The sequence below is a fragment of the Equus quagga genome, chromosome 15 (assembly GCF_021613505.1).
Source record: "Equus quagga isolate Etosha38 chromosome 15, UCLA_HA_Equagga_1.0, whole genome shotgun sequence".
Lineage (NCBI taxonomy): Eukaryota > Metazoa > Chordata > Mammalia > Perissodactyla > Equidae > Equus > Equus quagga.
Window position 1 is genome coordinate 50,057,170 of NC_060281.1, and position 18,623 is coordinate 50,075,792.

At 45.4% G+C, this 18,623-nt stretch overlaps 1 protein-coding gene across 2 annotated transcripts; it reads right to left on the reverse strand.

Annotated features, from left to right (window-relative positions):
• Window positions 1-744: 744 nt before the first annotated feature.
• On the reverse strand, window positions 745-18,411 carry CD83 (CD83 molecule). Of its 2 annotated transcripts, none has more exons than XM_046638911.1 (5): window positions 18,271-18,411; window positions 18,068-18,183; window positions 5,685-5,916; window positions 3,238-3,344; window positions 745-1,892 (listed from the first exon to the last, which is right to left on the reverse strand). In XM_046638911.1, the coding sequence occupies exons 1-5, from the start codon at window positions 18,305-18,307 to the stop codon at window positions 1,767-1,769; spliced, it is 618 nt and encodes a 205-aa protein (XP_046494867.1). In that variant the 5' UTR covers window positions 18,308-18,411; the 3' UTR covers window positions 745-1,766. The 2 variants fall into 2 exon arrangements, with proteins under 2 accessions (XP_046494867.1, XP_046494866.1); XM_046638910.1 differs by having other exon boundaries at window positions 745-1,895.
• Between the last annotated feature and the right edge of the window lie 212 nt (window positions 18,412-18,623).

The window sequence follows — 18,623 nt, forward strand, 5'->3', positions numbered from 1 at the left end:
CCTTCTGAAGTGGAAACCCTCCTTCTTTTCCATCCCTCCCACCTGTGGTCACACATGTGGTCAAGCTGATGCCGCACTACTTGGTGGCAAGGCAACTTGAGGATGGATTCACGGGCATCTTTGGGAAGGAGAAAGTGCTGTTTCATAGAGGTCTACCTGCCATAAATGCCTTCCCTCTCAGGGGAAGGAATCAGCCAATCTTTCTTCTCTAGAATTTCATCTTGGGTTCTGGTTCTCAATCTAGTTTATAGACATCCTAGCACTCATCCCAAAGTCTTATGAGTAGTTTTAAATATAAAAGAAAAACACTCCCTATTCACATGCATACATTTAATAACACGAAATCCATGACAAAGAAGCAAAAACACTCAATCAACTCGGCATCCCTTTTACTAATATTAGTGTAGGCCACGTTCTTTTTGGAAAATAAGTATGGAAAGGGCCAAGTTTGATAAGAGAAACCCAACAATTGCCAAAATGTCAATGTAACATTTTGGGGGAACTCCCTTCTCCCCATGGCCCACCGGCTCCTGTGTGTCCATATCTTGAAGGACTTTTGGCTGGCACTTCAAGAACAGACCACTGAAGTGGCCTCCTCACTTCCCCAAAGGAATTCATCCCAAAGACTGTGGGAAAATCGTCTTCATAGCCTTCTTTGTCCAGAACGGCTGAAAACATGAAAAAACGAAAGGCATTCTCGCATGCCCAGGCTACTGTAGTAATAAAGATAGTGACCCAATGGAGTTTAGAATGTGTATAGTGCTTTATACTTTTTCAAAGACTTTTCACATACATTATTTCAATCAACTCATGCAACAAACTTTTGGTTTACAACTGAGAATGTAGAAACCATAAGGATCTTGCCCAAGATCACACAGCTAGGTAGTGGGACAACGGTGGCTAGCAACCAGATTGCATGACTGGTCCAGCATTTCCATCAGGTCACTAAATAGCTCTCTGTCCTGTTGTCACCTTCTCCAACTTCTTCTCACTCGCCATATTCAGGTTGCTTGTCAGTTAGCAATAATAGCTAACTGTAGACATAGATTTCAAAAGGAGAAAAAACACAAATCCTTCTGTGACAAGTATATATAGATATAAAAATAAATGTGGCACTCTTCTTTATTGCTTCTTTATGGATGTCTTTCCCAGATGAAAAGGCCCTCTTGGGGAACAGTTCATCGACCTGTTATTTCTATGTACACATAATACTCCTTAGTAATATCAGGGCCTTCACACCAGGAAATTATTTGCTAAATATTTCCCACTGTCTCACAGCTTGGCCTGTCAATTTCTCCCAGACATAAAACATCTGGGCTAGTGCAAGAAAACACAGCAAACTCAAAGAGATGTTTCCCAGATGTGGAAGAGGAAAGCTGTCCTCAAGAGTCTGTCACAGGGCCAGCTCTGGGCATTCATATTTCCCCAGATCCTTTTCCAACTGCATCTCCCCATAGCTTTCATACGACTGAAAAAGTTTCCAAGAGGTTGACCAGATAGCTGAATAAAATGGTAAGAAGCAGCCGCGGACATCCAGCTCTAGAGGGCACCCTGCCCGTAGTCCCCACGCTATGAGGTCATGTAATGGTTCTCAAGATCCTGCTCCCCAGAAGTGGGCTGGGATCCACTTTCAGATGTTTCCGTGAAGGACTTCACAGGAAGGATGTCATCTTCGGTGTGCAGCTCATTCTTCTCTTGTCCAGTGTGACACACACACACACCACGGAGCCTTTGACTTTAGAGAAAACAACCCACAGCAATCCTGCTCACACCAGTTCCGTCTTGTGAAGAGTCACTGGCTCCATGTGCTTATTCGGAGAGGTGACTGGGAGAAAAGCTCGTTCCATGCCAAGTTTAGAAAAATCTGGAAAAATACTCTGTTGTCGTGCAAACTTCTGAGAAAGAAAATCAAATAAAGAGGTAAGTTGAAAAGTGATTAATTGAAAAACTTCATCAGTTGACACCTCAAGTTAAAGTTCATTCACCAAGACATGGCTCATTCTTGAAGCCCTCGTTATACTGGCTACCTCACTCCCTCCACAGTGGGCTTGTACTACTTCACTGGTATCTCCAAGCTTTGACCAGGAGATGCACTGATTACAGACAGGAGCCATTTCAAGCCCCTACTGTTAGTTATCTGTATGGAAAATCAGTGTCCAGAGAAACAGGCATTTGCCAACAAGAAAGCAAAGTCACTCATTTTTTAAATTTACTGCTCAGGAATTCTAATTATCTTCTTATGTACAAATAACTCTAATGACCAAACTGTAAGTTCCTGGAGGGCAGGAACTATGTCTTACACCTTTTTATATGCCCCACAGTGCCTGGCATGATGACTTGTAAACAAAGGTGCTCACTGGAGTCTTTTGATTGACTGATATCTGAAAGAACCACCAGGGAGATAAGTGCTCAGCCAGAGAGGCAAGTAAGTGAATAGAGGGGTCCAGGGATGACGAGAACCAGTGTGAGACAGCTCCTGGGTGAGATGTGTCCTGGTCCCTACATGGCCAGCCCTTCCTGATGGTATTGAGAGGCATGGGACAGACCACGTCCTAGTGGGTCAGACCCCCTGTGGGCCCTGCTCCCCCATGACCACCATCAACCCAGGTGAGAAGCCATACACAAAGAGGCTCAGGGGCTTTAAGCTGGAGCCTGCTACTAAGAGCTCAAGGGCATGTCAAGGACACCTAAGCACTGCCCAGCCATCCTTCACCCCAGGACACTCCCTGTGTACCCCACTGCTCTGGCTTCTCAGGGCTAATTCTTAAGAAGTAGGTGGAGGTACCAAAAATATAAGGGGAGAACCTCTAAGGGAAAACAGGCCACGGGCAAGCAAAGGAGACTGGCCTGTCAGCAGGGCGGCTGGGCTTGCTCTCTTGCCTACAGGAAGAACGGTGCCTCTGCCCCCACTGGTGGCCGGTCAGGGTTGCACTTTCTACCCCTGTAACTACAAGGCCCCCTGGTGCTCTAGCAGGATCCTTTTGGCATCTCAAACTCCCTTCACAAGTCGTACTTCGTTCTCTCTTCACAGTGCTCTGAGCAGAACCACTAGATGAAAAACGAGCCGGGAGCCTCCTGTGGTGATTCTCACAGTGCGGGGGGGGCCCCACAGGGGCAGGGTTCAGAGAACAGTCTCTCTCACCATTATTAAACGATTCACGCTATCTACAAAACATATTAGGAGTGGGGCCTCTGATGATCTTTTAATAATAATAGATGTTTTAAAAAGATACTTACACAAGTGAAAATGATGAGTGTTAAGTAGAAAACGACCAGAACCAACAGCAGTACAATCTCAGCTCTGTATTTCTTAAAAGTCTCTCCTTTGGGTTCCTTAGGGCATCCTTAAAAAAAAAAAAAAAAGTAAAATATGAAACCATTTAAGTTTTCTACCACAATAAAAAGCTAAGAACGCTTTGCTCCTGCCTTTTTAAGTCCTACTTGTCTCTCATTCCTACCCTCCCTCTGTGCTGTCGGGAAGAACCACGGTAATGACAGCAGTTACGCGGTGGCAGCAGCTAGCGCTCAGGCTCACTCTGTGCCCGGCTGTGTGCACTGGGATCGACACGTAGCATCTCACTGAACCTTCGGAGTCAGGTCTGAGGATCCCCATTTTATAGATGAAGTTGTCACAGCTCCAAGGCTGAGGGACTCAGGCAGGTGGCACAGCCAAGAGTCTGGTCCAAACTAATCCTGCTGCCCATCTGTGTCCATTTCAGATGTTGGGCATTTTCTGGCTTTTACTTTGACTTCCCCAAAGGAACCATCATTTGCTAATCTGTACACTATCTAACTTCATCAGTGTGGCATAGAATGTTGTGTAGAATCCACCTCAGGAGGATTGTGGGACTGTGAACAGGGCAGGAGAGCTGCCCTGCTGTTACGGAAGAAGTCGACATATTTTTGAAAAACTGTTGAAGCTCCTCCACCAAGGCTGGCAGCAAAGGCAGGCCTCAGAGCTGCTCCCTAAGGAGCTTTAAAGGCTGTGGCTGCAGCCCCCAGGGAGGGCAAGGGCAGGAGGGGTGAGGGACATGGCGGGGATGGCCTCTCCCCACTCAAGCACGACACCTAGCGTGCTGTCTGGGGTAGCAAGGTTGTGAACCGAGTCTGCGTAAAGGCCCAGGCAGGAGCAGATGGATTACAGATGATCAAAGGGGGTTTCTCCCCTGGGGCCATGGATGGACCTCCAGAGAGCTGTCGACCCTGAGCCTGGATTCAAACTTTCATGCAATAGTCTAGGGACAGATTTCACAGGAGTCTGTGACTCAAGAAAAGAAGGGGAGGAGCCATCGTCCTAATGTTTCCTAATAGTCATTGAGCGCTCAGTCTTGGGCACTGTACCGAGCATCTTACTGCAACATCTCCTTTAACCTTCACAACCAGCCCCATTGTAGATATTATTATCCCCATTTCAGAGACGAGAGAACTGAAGCTTAGAGTCAGTCAGTGATTAGCCCAAGGTCACCTGCTAACGAGCAGCAGAGCCAATATTTGAACCGGATAAGTGACGTGAGAGTCTGAGTATCTGATTTGGAGGCAATATTGCCTTGGAAGAGGAAAGAAAAGAAAATCAGCTGCTCTCTGTTCCTCTCCGCTCCCCGCAGGAACCACCTCCCTTCTCTGCTCTTCCCTGCTGGGTTGCTCTCATTTCTCATTCGCGTGAATAATAGTCACTGAGGGCCTACTGTGTGCCAGGAGACAGCAGAGAACAAACCAGAGAGTGTATCATGTCAGGTGTAGTAAGTGCTGTGAAGGCGAGCAAAACAGTGTAAAGGGCCAGAGACTGAGAAGGTCTAAGTGGCGTGTGCACGTGTGTGCGTGCATGTGTGTATAACAGAGACCGAAACCCAAACACTGGCACCTACACAGCGATTGTGTTCCTGCGAGTAGAAGGATATTATCTTGAGTCAGACTCCTTTCAGACACCTGACAGGAGGAGAAAGCAGCTATTGTACAAAATCAGGGACTCTGACAACAGCATGTGTGTCATTTCAAGCCTCAGCCACTAATAAGAGTTGGCAGAAGTCAAGTGCAAGGTATGTTTCAAGCTACATAAAGAAAAGTTATGAAAAAAAAAAATCCAGGGAGATGACCTTGCCTTGATGCTCAATTCTTGGTATTACTACATGGAGCAAAAAAGTGTGTTCTGACATTGGAACACTATTTTCTTGCTGTACTCTTTGTATTTTTCTTTGGCCTGAATTGAGGTATTGGGAATTTCAAGCACTATAAAGTGGGAGGGAAATGCCATTCCCATGTTAAAAAGGTGGAGACATGAAGCAGCTCCCTTAGGCTGGGTTAGAAAACTAAAATGAGCAGAGAGTACAATACTATCCAGTTATATGATGTATTCAGGACAACAGTTTCTCCATCTTCCAAAAATTAGGCTTTGATACTTCCTATTTGCTTCAAAGGATGCTTATATGTAAAAACAACAGCCATATTAGTTGTTTGGCTACATCTGACATCCACTCCAGTTAGGCTGGGGTAAGATCTGTCCTTATTTAAAAAAAAAAAAAAAAGACAGAGAAAGTGATGACATTCTTGCAGTAGAATTTAGCTTTTAGCCACAGAGGTGATCCAAAGCTTCTGAGTTAGAGTTTGACTGAGAGGATGATTTTAGGACCTACAGAAAGCGCACATGCGTTTTGCAAGAAGGAGGCAGGTGCAGCAGATCACCTCACCTGTCACCTTCAAGATCACGGTGCCACTTAGGTTTCTCTGCCCTTCCGGGTCCTCCAGAGTGCACCTGTATGTGCCCGAGCTGCAGCTGGTAGTGTTTCTGATCTTCAGGGAATATAGCCTTTCACTGGGAGCCTCCACAGAGCCCGTCTGCTCCTTCTGCTGATAGCGCTGCCCACCGAGGCGCAGATCTTCCTGGGGTAGCTCCAGCCTCTCTTCACCGCCCGCTGTAAGCTGTCAAAAGAGAATCATATCACATCATCACATCCTGCTCTACTGACAGAACCTACCAGCACCGGGTCTCCACACCAAGGTTCTCCCTCTTGTTTTCACAAAATCTATCCTCAACTAATTTTTTTAAAAACAGGATATTGTGTGTATGTGAGACCTTTGCGGGAGGAGGAGAGACTCTGAAAATTCTTAAAAGCTGCACCATTTTTTGAATAAGATCAGGACTGCATTTTATGATGCTTTGTATCCCAACTTCCACCCTATATAAACGAAAGTGTTGCCACTGACAACAAGGATGTGTTGCCGACGATTATGTGATGAAGTGTGTGAATCACGTTGAATCATATTTCTTTGCTGGTTGTTTTATATTACATGTTCTCTTCTTTTCTTCAAATATCAACTCACCCATTGACCGATTCTTATTTTCGCATCCCAGTCTTTTATTTGGAAACGTTCCAAATAAAACGTTAGGCTCTGTTAAGATTATTGCCAGACAGCTCGACAAAAACCCAGAGATGCCGACGACGCATGCCTCCTGTGGGTGGTCACCTTGTTCCTCAAAGTCTGCGTATGTGTGTGGTCATCCATGACGTCACAGGATGCACCACACTCACTCTCTTTGCTCAGGTGGGAAGACAGCGGGGAAGCGTGCCATGTGGAGACTTTATGTGTTAGATCACTAGGTAGTCATAGCAAGAAACACGAGGAAGGGCAGTAACAGCTTACATCATCGCACCCAGGACAGACCAGCCTGACTCGGGTAAGTGCCACAATTAACCAAACAACTCATCTGGCTGGTTTTCTTTCCCTGAACTACCTTGTGATGAAATTGGTGGGCTGTTTTCATCATCTCCTGCTTCAAAGATTAAGCATATACCACGCTCACCATCAATTCTCTCTTTCCCAGACATGTTTTTAATTTCCCTAATTAACTTGCCCATTGGTTCTCCATTGAAATGCTGTAATACTTCTAAAACTGATTCACACAAACAGTAAGGCGAATCACTGTTTTTAGCGGTCATGGGCGGCCCTTTGCTGGGTGGCTGGAGACCCCGCAGGGAGCCCAGGATTCAGTGGCCTGCCCTACCTGTCCCTGGCATCATAACAGCACCAGAGAGCCAGCTTAGAAAGAGACACGATTACCAGGCTTCACTGCCACTGTCTGCTGCACCTGCCAATGTTTAATCTCTTTTTCTGAAAGCACACTACTACTCCTCGCCTGCATTTCAAAGGGAATCAGGGCAGGGAAATAAATTACCAAAGCGCTAAGGGAACACCCTATCAGGCAGAGACAGCTCAGGAAAGAAAATACACACATGCGCACACACACGCACAGACTCAGTGGTTTCTGCTTAATTTATTAAGTTAGGGAATGCACCATGAGGTCCACAGAAAGCTCAGGTTCCAGCTTCCACAGCCTTGGGCTCTTGCTAACATTCCTGTGGAGTGGGCTACAGAGACATCTGGTGGCAGATTTATCGCTCCTGCAAGAAGCCCGGCTCTATCCGCTCCGAGCGCGGCACCGAGACGAATGGCTTTTTCTCAGGCTGAGTCTATGAACATAGATCCTATTTCTTGACGGTTCTTCTTGTGTTGAAAGATTCCTTCCTAAATAATCAAGGATCTACCAACTGAGGCCTTCAGATCTTCAAAAATAAAGCCAAAAAACAAACAAAAAAAAGGAGGTGGGGGCAAGGAAACTTAGAGAAAATTAAAAGCATCCAACTGCTTCTAGAACACATCTAATTTAGCCCAATTTTTCTCTTTTCAAGCCTAATTAAACCACAACTGCAGCCTTATCATGTGCTCACACCTCTCCCGTCCACTGCCTGGCAGAGGTGCGCCCCCCCCCCACCAGCTTTTGATGGGCCCAGCGCCCAGGATGGTCCGGGGTCAATCTGTTTCCAAGTCCCCAACACCACCCCCGCCAAGACCAATGTGAACTAATTAACTCAGCCTAGTCTCGGCAGTCTCTGCGATGATGTCTCATCCTGCTTTTCTATTCTAAATTAACCTCCAAATGAGTTCAACTCAGATTTCTTTCTAATAGATTTCACCGGAACTCTGTTCTGATAGAAACCCCTGCAACTGAAAAGATGGAAACTGGGCGGCAACAACCATGTGGAGACTACCTTCCTCTGGTTTTCTCCTTGAGGGCCTCCTCTCCCATCCAATGACCCCCCTCCTCCTCAACTCAGAAAGGCCCAGCTGAAAGTCAAGATCAAAACTCCGACCCCTTCTGGAGCTGGTGGAAATATAAACTCTCATGCTTATTTACACAAAGATGCTCCCATTATCATGCTGGGAACTGCTGAAGCACGTGTGTGCTGATGCTCAGAACTGGCGGGCAGCGGCCTTCTGCCTATTTGCAGAAGAGAATTCACTTTAAAAATCGGCAGTAACGACAATAAAAGGTAGTTAATGTGATGGTCAGATTTTCATGGTTCTCTGGCAAACCTCCAGCGGGCCTCGAGTTATTTTCAAACGGCCCAACACAGGCAGGGTGAGATCATTAGGATGGAAAGAAGGAGGGAAGAGGAAGCTGCAGAATCTGGATTTACTGAACGGCCATAGCCATCAATGGTATCACGGCAAAATATCTCAATTCTCATGGGGTCATCTTCCAATGGCCCCTTCCTGAGTCTTCCTGAAAGACCTAGAGAACTAAGAAAACTACTGGCTCAAGCCAGGAACTCTTGCCACAGCAATGCACAGCTCTCCCTGCCTGGTGACCAACCATAGCCAAAGGAACAGTCTGTACATTCACACTATGCACCTGGAAATATTTCATAACCCTCCCTCTTGCCTCAAGCTGTAAGCATATACAATGGCTATTCCCCCTTCTTTTTGCTATTTTAAGATATCCCTTCTCACGTGACTCCAACTGGGGAATGTGGGATTTACCTACATCTGAAAAAACAGTTGTCATTCTTATGTTAATGCTGCTCAAGACTCAAGACCGGAGTGGGGCTCTAGCGGTACCAAGAGACTTTTTATGCAAAAGTTCAAATCCTTATCTTCAGCTCTGTGGCCAAGCAGCCATCACACTGCAGGATCAGGTGAGGCAGCGGTGGCTGCAGCAGCATCATCCAAGAAGCAAGGGAGAAGTTCAGTGGGAGGAAAATGAGGTAACAGCAAACGGGCCATCCTCAACTTCGCTTTGTTTTATGAATTCTTATAAACATTTGAGCTGGCTCAAAATCAACCACTGGCACGAACAGCTCTTTAAACATTCCAAATCTAAAAGTGTTTCATTGCCTCTCTGCAAAAGCATTTTAGGAAATAGTAATTTATAACAAAAGGAACCCTCGGATTCATTCACAGCCAAGCCTAAATGATGGAAACTATTCAATACACGCTTTACAACGCTAATATCATAGTGTGCTAAACCACAACACGATTTGGGCAAATTAATTCCTCAAAACACTTGTCCCAATTATGTTTTAAAAAATCCACACTCTATGCATTAACTCTTAGGCTGACAATTCTATTTTTTTGATTGAATTAGAAAAGGGCAAGTTATAGGACATCTCATTTTCTGAAAGCCTACAGATTTTGACTTGTCTCAAGGCCTCCAATTTAACTAAATAATTTAAACACCACTTTCTTTCTCTAAAATGAAGATTTGGTCTTAAGGTAAACACAGCCCTAAATTAAAATAAACTCTCTTTAATTTGTTGAATATTAAATCAAGCAAATACAAGTACTAATTTTTTTTCCTTTTTTTTTTGTGGAAGATTAGCTCTGAGCTAACATCTGCCACCAATCCTCCTCTTATGTTTGCTGAGGAAGACTGGCCCTGAGCTAAAATCCATGCCCATCTTCCTCTACTTTATATGTGGGACGCCTACCACAGCATGGCTTGCCAAGTGGTGCGTAGGTCCACACCTGGGATCCGAACCGGCAAACCCTGGGCCGCCAAAGCAGAACATGAAAACTTAACTGCTGGCCCCTAAGCACTAATTTTAAGGGCTTGTGAATTGAGTTTTTTTTTTTAAACGATGGACAGATTTGAACTAGAATGAAAGAAATCAAATAAATAATTAAATATGGCTGAAACTGAACCGGTGTTTCAGTCAAAAACCCTACTGTGGAAAGTGACTTTTCAAAAGTTTACATAATTTTATCCAAATATGTGCTAACTTCCTAGATTACCACACTTGAATATAAGAGGATAATAGTTGCATTCCTATGACAAAGAAAGAATTTTGATCACAAACTTGAAATCCAAATTTTTCATACATGAGATCTGCTAAGAATGTGATAGGAAACTAACTGTAAGAAAAAGATTTTTTTTTTGAGGGGCAAAATGTGTGCACATACATATGCATATAAATATTTAATCCAAGAATTGATTGAACATATTTAAAAGTATGGACTGTAAGTAGTTAAAAGTGGTATTAAATTAATCTGATATATTCCAATCACATTGAACAGCTTTTTTTTATTGCATTTCTCGTGCACTAACATTCACATACCTTGGTTTCTAACTCAATTAAAGTGCCAATATAATCCCCATTCATCATAAAAACAGCTCTTTATAACGTGCAAAACAGTTTGGCTCGGAGGCTGATGTCATAATGAGGGTAGAATGTATGAGCGTTAACATCGTTTTTTTCTAAGTGTAGTTTTATTGGAAAAATGATTTTCCACTTTGAAACTTACTGGGTCTAACAGACAGAGCTGGATTTATGGCTGTTAACAGAGTTATGAGCATGGCAGAGGCAACGTAATTAAGAGCACAGGCTTTGGAGCTGGGCAGACCTGGAACCAAACCCCCGCCCGACCACGGCTAGTTCTGTTCTTGGCCAACTGACTAAACAGCTCTCAGGCTGGGTTTGCTCCCCTGAGATCAGGGCGTAATTACATCTCACAAAGTTGGAGTGAAGATACCGATGATGATGTAGGTGGATAGTATAGCATAGCGTCCTCTCTCTTATTTTCACAGCCATTTCATTCAGCATTCTGAATAGTTCCCTGCACATAGCAAACGCTCAAAAAGTATTTGCTGGAGGAAGGAGCGAATTTCAGGAACAATGAGGAAGTTACAAGGGCACTGGCTTTGGGATCAAAGACCCGAAGTCAAGTCCTAGCTTCTCCATCGGTTAGCCGGGTCATCCGCAGTAAATCACTTCAGCTCTGAGTCTCATTTTCTCATCTGTAACTACCTTACCACCTCGAGGGTTATTTTCAGAATCAAATGAGAAAACACATAGTAGTGCCTTATAATTGGTAATAGTGGTAACAGAAATTGCTGTTATATCTGACAGCTTTCCCCTCCATCCACCCATTCAGTCACTTCTTACTGCTGATACTTCCAGCCTCCTGTCTGGCAACGTTGTTCTAGAAGTCCCAATCTCTGCTCTACATAGAAATTATCTTTCTACCCAGAAGCTCTCCAAAATATCCAGAACATTCTGAATTTTCAAAAGCACCATCATAACATGACAAAAAACTTTCGAACTGGGATTTGAAGGCAAAATTAGACCACTCGTTGCTCATGCCAACCATCCTCCTTCCATCAGCATCTTGCGGGTCCTGCTGGACCTGGAAGGGGCACTGTTCTGAGTTCTGAGTTCACGTCCTTCAGGGGCACTACATCTGGTTCTAGAGGAGACACACTTAACTCAGGCCTGCCATCGTGACCAGAGAGACAGCCTTTGTTGGACACATGACCCAATCAAGGCACTTAATTATAATCAGATATTTGTTGAGATGTTAGAAGAGAGGCACAATCTTTCCATTTGCACTTGATCCTCGGAGGAGATAGATGTCTACAGTTAGCAGCTACTATCTCACTGCCATGTGGAAGCTGGTAAACCAAAATGAAGGAAGGAAGAGGTCAGAGACAGAAAGACATCAAGCCCTGAGGATATTCCTGAACCTCTAAATTGAGCTGCATTCATTTCCTAAAGCTGCCATAACAAAGTACCACAAACTGAGTGGCTTAAAACAAGAAAAACTTATTCTCCCACAGTTCTGGAAGCCAAACGTCCAAAATCAAGGAATTGGCAGGGCCAGCTCTCCCTGAAGACTCTAGGGCAGAATCTGTTTCACGCCTCGCTCCCAGCTTCTGGTGTTGCTGGAAATCCTGGGCATTCCTGGGCTTGTAGACACATCACTCCGATCTCTGCCTCCATCTTCACATGGTGTTCTCCCTGTGTGCCTATGTCAGTGTCTCTGTTTTCTCTTCTTCTAAGGACATCAGTCATTGGATTACGAACAACCTTAACCAAGCGTGACCTCACTTTAACTTGATTACATCTGCAAAGACCCTGTTTCCAACTAAGGTCACATTCACAAATAGCATGGATTAGGACTGAGACACATCTTTTTGTGGGACACAATTCAACCCACAATACCAGCCATAACTGAAGAAGGACCTGTATTTTGATTTTTACTTTTTTTTCCAGTTCAATCATATAAGCCAATATATTCCTTTTTCTTTAAGCCAGTTTTGACTGGATTACAATCTTTCAAAATTGGAAGATTCCTCACTGATAGGGACACCTTGCACCACCCCATAAATAAATGTGGCACACAGGGGGCTAACTCCACTCGGCTCAAACCTCCAGGCCAGTCCTGCTTTGTCCCTGAGACTCACAGGCCTCCCACTTTTCAGACAATGAGACACCCGGGCCTCATCTGACTCAGAACCTTGGCTCTCCAGAACTGGAAACTGGTCCAAGGCGAACATGAATTATTTAGGGCAACTAGCACCCTTCTTTTCCTATAGGTCTTCCCCATCTGAACCCATAATCCTAGACAACTACCAGCTCTTCTGGGATCTATCCTTTCTTGGAGAACTGGGACAAGAATACATAGTAGTCTAGTTGATGCTCCAGGAAAATATCAAGCAATATAAAAAAGTCTTGAGCTGTTAAGCACACCAGTACTACTACAGACAGGGTTTTACCCAAATATACCCCAGTGTAAAAACAAAAATCAAACATACTCTTATGGGGATAAAGAAATCTCAGGGAAGTACTTCGGTCTAGTTCTGGTTTGAGTTAAGGACTGTTGGTAGAAAATTTGGGCCTATCACAGAAGTAGCCAGAAAAGGATCATGGAAACAGTTTTAGAAGAAGGAACCCTTTTTTAGGCAATGAATCTTTTTTCAGTCCTGCCCTACACCAAACCTTCCCTCGCGTCACTGAGACCTTCTCCTAACTTCCTCTTCTTTGCATTGTGACATAAAATAGTCCAGGCCTCATATGATCCAGGTTCCCCCTTTTATTCATGGAAAACAAGTGTTTGGTCTTTTTTTCTATTTAACTTCCTCCCTACCCTCTTCCAAGCTGACAGATTTTAGCAACTTTGCTCTGTCTCATCATTGCCCCCAAAATCTCAGGGATCCACCATTCTCATCTGGCTGAAACTTCTATGCCCGACTCTGAGGCAGCCACATTCTGCCTTGCCCACTCTTCCTCAGAGCCACATGGACAGGACTGGTGACCAACACAGAAGGAAAGGTAAATTCCACGAATGTGTTCAAGTCTTACTGAGTGAACCCGATGGAAGTTTCCCCGTTGTGAAAGAATGAAGCCTCTCTCTGAGACTCATTTTCTAGGATAAATCATATTCTGTCCCTCACACAAGAAATTTGTTTTTCTTTTGACATATTTTTCATTATGTCATCCTCTCTGCTTAAAAACTTTCAATGGCTCCTTGCTGCCAAAAGGAGAAATTTCCAGCCCTTATAATTTACATTCAAGGCTCTTCACAATCTGTTCCCAGTCTACTTTTCAACATTATCTCTCAGCCCTCTGCTGTATAATTCTCCCTTCTAGGTCACTATTATCCACTGGTTCCCCAAAATGCCTGTGGATTCCTGGGTCCAAGCCTTTCCTCAAGATGGGCCTCTGGCAAAAGTTCCATGTTGACCTTGGGATAGCCAATGTCAGGCCCAGGACTGGGCACACATTTGGGACTTAGAAATATTTACTAAATAATAAAAGTATAACTATGAGAGACATCTGAAAACCAACTTTAGGTCTTTCATAGTTTGACCTAAAAGTTATTCAACCAGGTCAAGTAGTATACGTGCCAATGGGGACATTACGATTTTTCTTTGATGCTAACACATACATTGCTTTCACATTTCAATGTTCAGCGCTTCTATATTTAATGTATAAATGTTTCCCTTTTCTCCCAAAAGCATGTTCTTAAATCTATCTTACAAGGAATGGCATTCTAGAATCAAGGAAGTGCAGTGAGTGGCACACTGGCTCCTGCAAGGGTCCGTCAGGGTTTGCAGCTGTACAGATGACATCTGCCCAGCCCATTCATCAATGCTAGCCCCTCCTAAGGCACTCTGCTCTCCTTAGCACCCCCTTGCTTTGTGACTCATTATTACACAAGATGTTACAGACTGAAAATATAATCCTGCTGAATAGGAGATTAGCAACATACATCCAAGACAGCTTCATAAGGAATCAAAGACAAGCAATATCTGCGTGCTGACTATCTTTGAACTTCTGAAGTAATCTCATGCAAGCCATTACCCTGCTCTCCAACAGTTCCCTTAGTCCACGGGACAGGCCATGCTCACCACAGCTGGGGTTCTTCTAAATATCAAAAGCTGCAAGTCTGCTCTATTCTCTGAAATCATAGTCTTACTTCTCCTTTCTCCCTTCCTTTGGAAGTCAGCTAAAAAGGGCACTTGTCTCGTGACGCATCTCTGCCCCCACCCCCGCAGTCACCATGAGATGATACTATATATCCCCTTTCGTTATACATCAACAAGGTTATCAGGGCTCCTAGCATGATACAAGATGGTACTATATTTCTTTGATAAATTACCACTCATTACCATTAGTTTCAAACATCAACCATGCCCAAACCCTCCATCCAGCAAAATCTCTCCCACCAAAGATAGTACGGCTTCATTAAAGACAGTGAGAACCCACTGATGCTCAGCTGAAGCACAATGTAGCCCTTTAATGGATGTTCTCACTCCTGGCATACACGGGACTGTGCCCTCTCATCCTAGAAGCTAACCCAAGGTCACAGCCAATGGAGAAGAGTGCCAGATCAAAGTCTATTTGCATATTTTCTTAAAATACCTCCCTAAACAACCACAATCCATTCACAACTTTAAAAGCTAAATTTAATGGATATACACTCTCAACTGTTCCATTTCTTCTCCATCATTCACTCTGCTTTAAAAGGTACAACATCAGAAGAGATGAGAAGAGGACTCGTTGGCTCCCAGTTAGGAGGACATCAGTCCACAGGAAAGAAGAGTTGGGTTAACAGGAATTGGGCCATCTCTGTCCACTCTTGGCTCCACATTTGACGCCCTGTGTATGTCTATTTTATGCCCCCTCTGGCACCCTCTCACTGTACCTTTGAAACAGAGAGAATAAAATGGACACTATTCTTTCCCAACTCACCCTAATGTTATAAACACTAATTGGACACCGTCTGCTTCGAGTCTTGGTAAAAGGCACATGATAAGAAACACATGGTTTACATGGATCCTCTTGTTAAGCACAAGTAATCAGTGCCAAGTGGACAGTGGCAGGATGCTCTATGGTGCTGGAGAACTGAGTGGTAAATGGAATTTTAAATTGTGAGTCATTATAACCATAATTGTGCTATGTAGAAAGCCTGCAAGAACGTGTTTCAATCTGGCAGATGGTGAAAACCAAAACTCCAACAGACTCTCTGCTTGACTTGTCCAGCACGCAACCCACAACTGTGCAAAGAAGTTTTACAAACCACACTAACAATGATGCAACGAGGTGACATGATCTAGGCTGGCCATGGTGACCAGGTTTAAATTCTCCACTTCACTGCAACATTCTACAAGAAAGTTGTGGGGAGAGTGACGAGATGCTTAATCTTCTGTAAAACCAAGTATTTCAGTATTTTTCACCACTGGCCTTATTTCCAGAACACTCTACCCATTTTTGCCGTACAAGCACAATCGATGCAAAAGTATAATTACTGGGTTGGAAGTAACAAATATGTACAGAATACGCTAGGACCTGTTAAAAAGTACTTGGAGGAACAATACATACCCCTTTCAAGGTATCTGATTAGTTTCTTGGCCTAGCATAGCTCTCCTACCCACCACTATTCAATCACAGTTTACTTCTTAAAAAAATAACAATGACATGATTTTTTAATGACCCTATTCCATGGACCAACAGAAAAAAGAGAATGCCAAGAGACTCCTGTGGTTTTTTTTTTTTTTAACAGAGTTTTGAAAGACCTTCAGAGTAAATCATGCAAGAACTGTGTTCAATAAACAAGCATATACATTATAGAGTTACATCATCAGTTGACATCCAAGCAGAAGCCAAAGGTTAATTGCTATGGTTTACTGCATCATTCCAAATGACCTTGTACAAGATGTAACTTGACAACCCTTTGAACTTTACAGTCTGAAATTTCATCTACTTGTTTCATGAGTACTTTTTAATTACTCCCCTAGGGATTTTAATATTGTTTTCTTTTTTTAATTACTCTCTGGAAGGGATGGTGGTTTCATGTTTCCCCCTCCTTTATGATAACTCAGTCCCTGCCTAGCTAGCCCAGGGACATTTTTATTTTCTTTACCATAAGTCATCAAGGTAGAAAACAGAACTATCAAGACACACCTCTAAGAACTCAGGCTGTGGAATCAGATTGTTGCTTCAAATCCCAACTCCACCACTTAGCCAGCTGTGTAACCGTGCGCAATTTATTTCACCCCTAAGCCTCAGTTTTCTCATCTGCAAAGTAGGAACAGCAATACTACTGAGCTCTTAAGTCCATTGGAAGGATCGAAACAACTAATGTATGTAAATATTTACCCCAGAGCTTCGCAGATGGTGAGCACTCAAATAATACTGGTTTGACAATATTTTTGTTTAAACACTACTGTTTTTAAGACGAGAACAAGTTTGGAACTGTGTTCTCTGATCCCACAGTGAATAAGGTGGAAATGAAGTAGCAGTATAGCAAACCTACTTCCACACACAATCCAGTGCCTGGAGGCAGCAGCACCATTTCCACTGCAACTCACGAAGCGCCAGCCTGAAGTCACTGAGCAGCTTCGCAATTAACAGGGCAAACAGCTGGTGCTGTGCAGAATACACAAAAGCAGTGCTGGGGGAACTGACAGTATGGTCAGGAGAGGAGACACACACGCACACACAGGTAACTGTCCTTTGCTGCCTTGTTAAATCGCTGGATACATGTGCAGGTTCTTATAGCATCTCTTACGGTGGACAGAAGAAAATCCAGCATTTTATGGAAAGCTACAAAGGCACAGAGGTTTCCTCCAAGGTAAGATGCCAAATCAGGGAGAGATGCAGAGTAAGGCTGGGTTGTCATATTTATTTGGCTTAAACTGGAGGTGCTGTTGTGGCAGTAACCCGATTAAAGGAGGTGGGCAAAGTGACAGCACACAGTGGCTGCCTGGTTTTGCACCACCACCAGAACCGCAATCTTGGAATCTGAAAATGCTGCAGTTGAGAAGAATCCTTTAAAAAGCCCCAGTGAGACTCAATCCTCCTACAGCAGGGACCGCGCGGCCTGTTCTCACACGCGTGGACACGGCTCGTGCCTCACAGACGCCTTTCTTGCTGGACCTCTCACCATGCCCAGTGGGCGGAGCCGCAAGGGGTCAGGGAGGGGGCCGGGGTATCCCAGAAAGAGGATGACCGACAGATAACTACCACTCAAGAAACAAGCCTAAATCACTTCTCTTAGTCCTTCCGCTCAGATTGCCCGCTCCCCCCTCCCCAAATTTATGGGGATCACAGTCACAAAACACCAGAAGCCAGAAATCCAGGGACATCCCTCTTGTCCAATGTGCAAATCTACACTAGCTGCTTTCTTCCCGGCCTGCTGGCCACAAGCACAGGTGGCCTCCAGAATTAATCCAAATAAGAGATTCTCTGTTCTCCCAAACCGTCTTATTTTGGATCGTTCATCTCAGACCATCTCTAGGGGCAAGAAGAGGATGAAGGGGCTCGGGAACAAAATCTAAGTCTGCCTTGTACCTGGAGGCGGATGGGGCTGGGCGGGGTGGGGGAGGCAAGTCGGCAGCCTGGGTACCTCAAGTTCGGCAGCGCGAGACGCGCCGACTCCCGGCCGCAAAGGGTCGCCAGCCTCCGACTGAGCCCACCAAACCCTAGCCCGCCAGCATCGCCGCGCTTACCTTGGCCCAGGAGACCGTGTAGGGGACCTGCGGGTCCCAGGGGGCAGTGCAGGGCAAGTCCACATCCTCGGAACAAGCCACCTTCACCTCCTGCGCCGCGGGCGCCAGGCTGCAGGCTACAAGGAGAGGGAGAGAGGCGTGAGCGAGCGAGAAAAGGGGGCGCCGCGGGGAGGCGGGGGGCGACAGGCGATCTGGGGCCCTACCGCAGCTGAGGAGCAGGAGCTGGAGGCCGCGCGACATGGCTGGGGCTGCGGGCCGGTGGCGCGCTCCCGCCGCGCCGCCCTCTTGTACCCGCGCGCAGGGACTTCCCCGGGCGCCGGCCCAGGGGACTCCCCGCGGGCGGCGGAAGCGGGCGCCGGGCCCTGCCCCCCCGCCAGCCGCGGCCGGGGCGCCCCCGTCCCCGCCCCCGCCTGCGCGTCCCCGCCCCCAGCGGCGCTGCGGCGGCTGCCGGGCCGCGGCGACAACCATCCCCGCGGAACGCCCCGCGCTGGAGGCTTTGCAAACAGCGCTGGCATGCGGGACAGCGTCCCGCTGTCCCCCGAAACAAAGCCGGGAG

Bases quoted from the DNA above. Each gene is read 5' to 3' on its own strand.
- CD83 (XM_046638910.1), bottom strand. From the start codon at position 18,307: ATGTCGCGCGGCCTCCAGCTCCTGCTCCTCAGCTGCG. The intron at 18,184-18,270 runs GTAGGGCCCCAG...CTCTCCTTGTAG, and splicing joins GCTCCTGCTCCTCAGCTGCG to CCTGCAGCCTGGCGCCCGCG. The intron at 5,917-18,067 runs GTAAGCGCGGCG...CTCTTTTGACAG, and splicing joins ACACGGTCTCCTGGGCCAAG to CTTACAGCGGGCGGTGAAGA.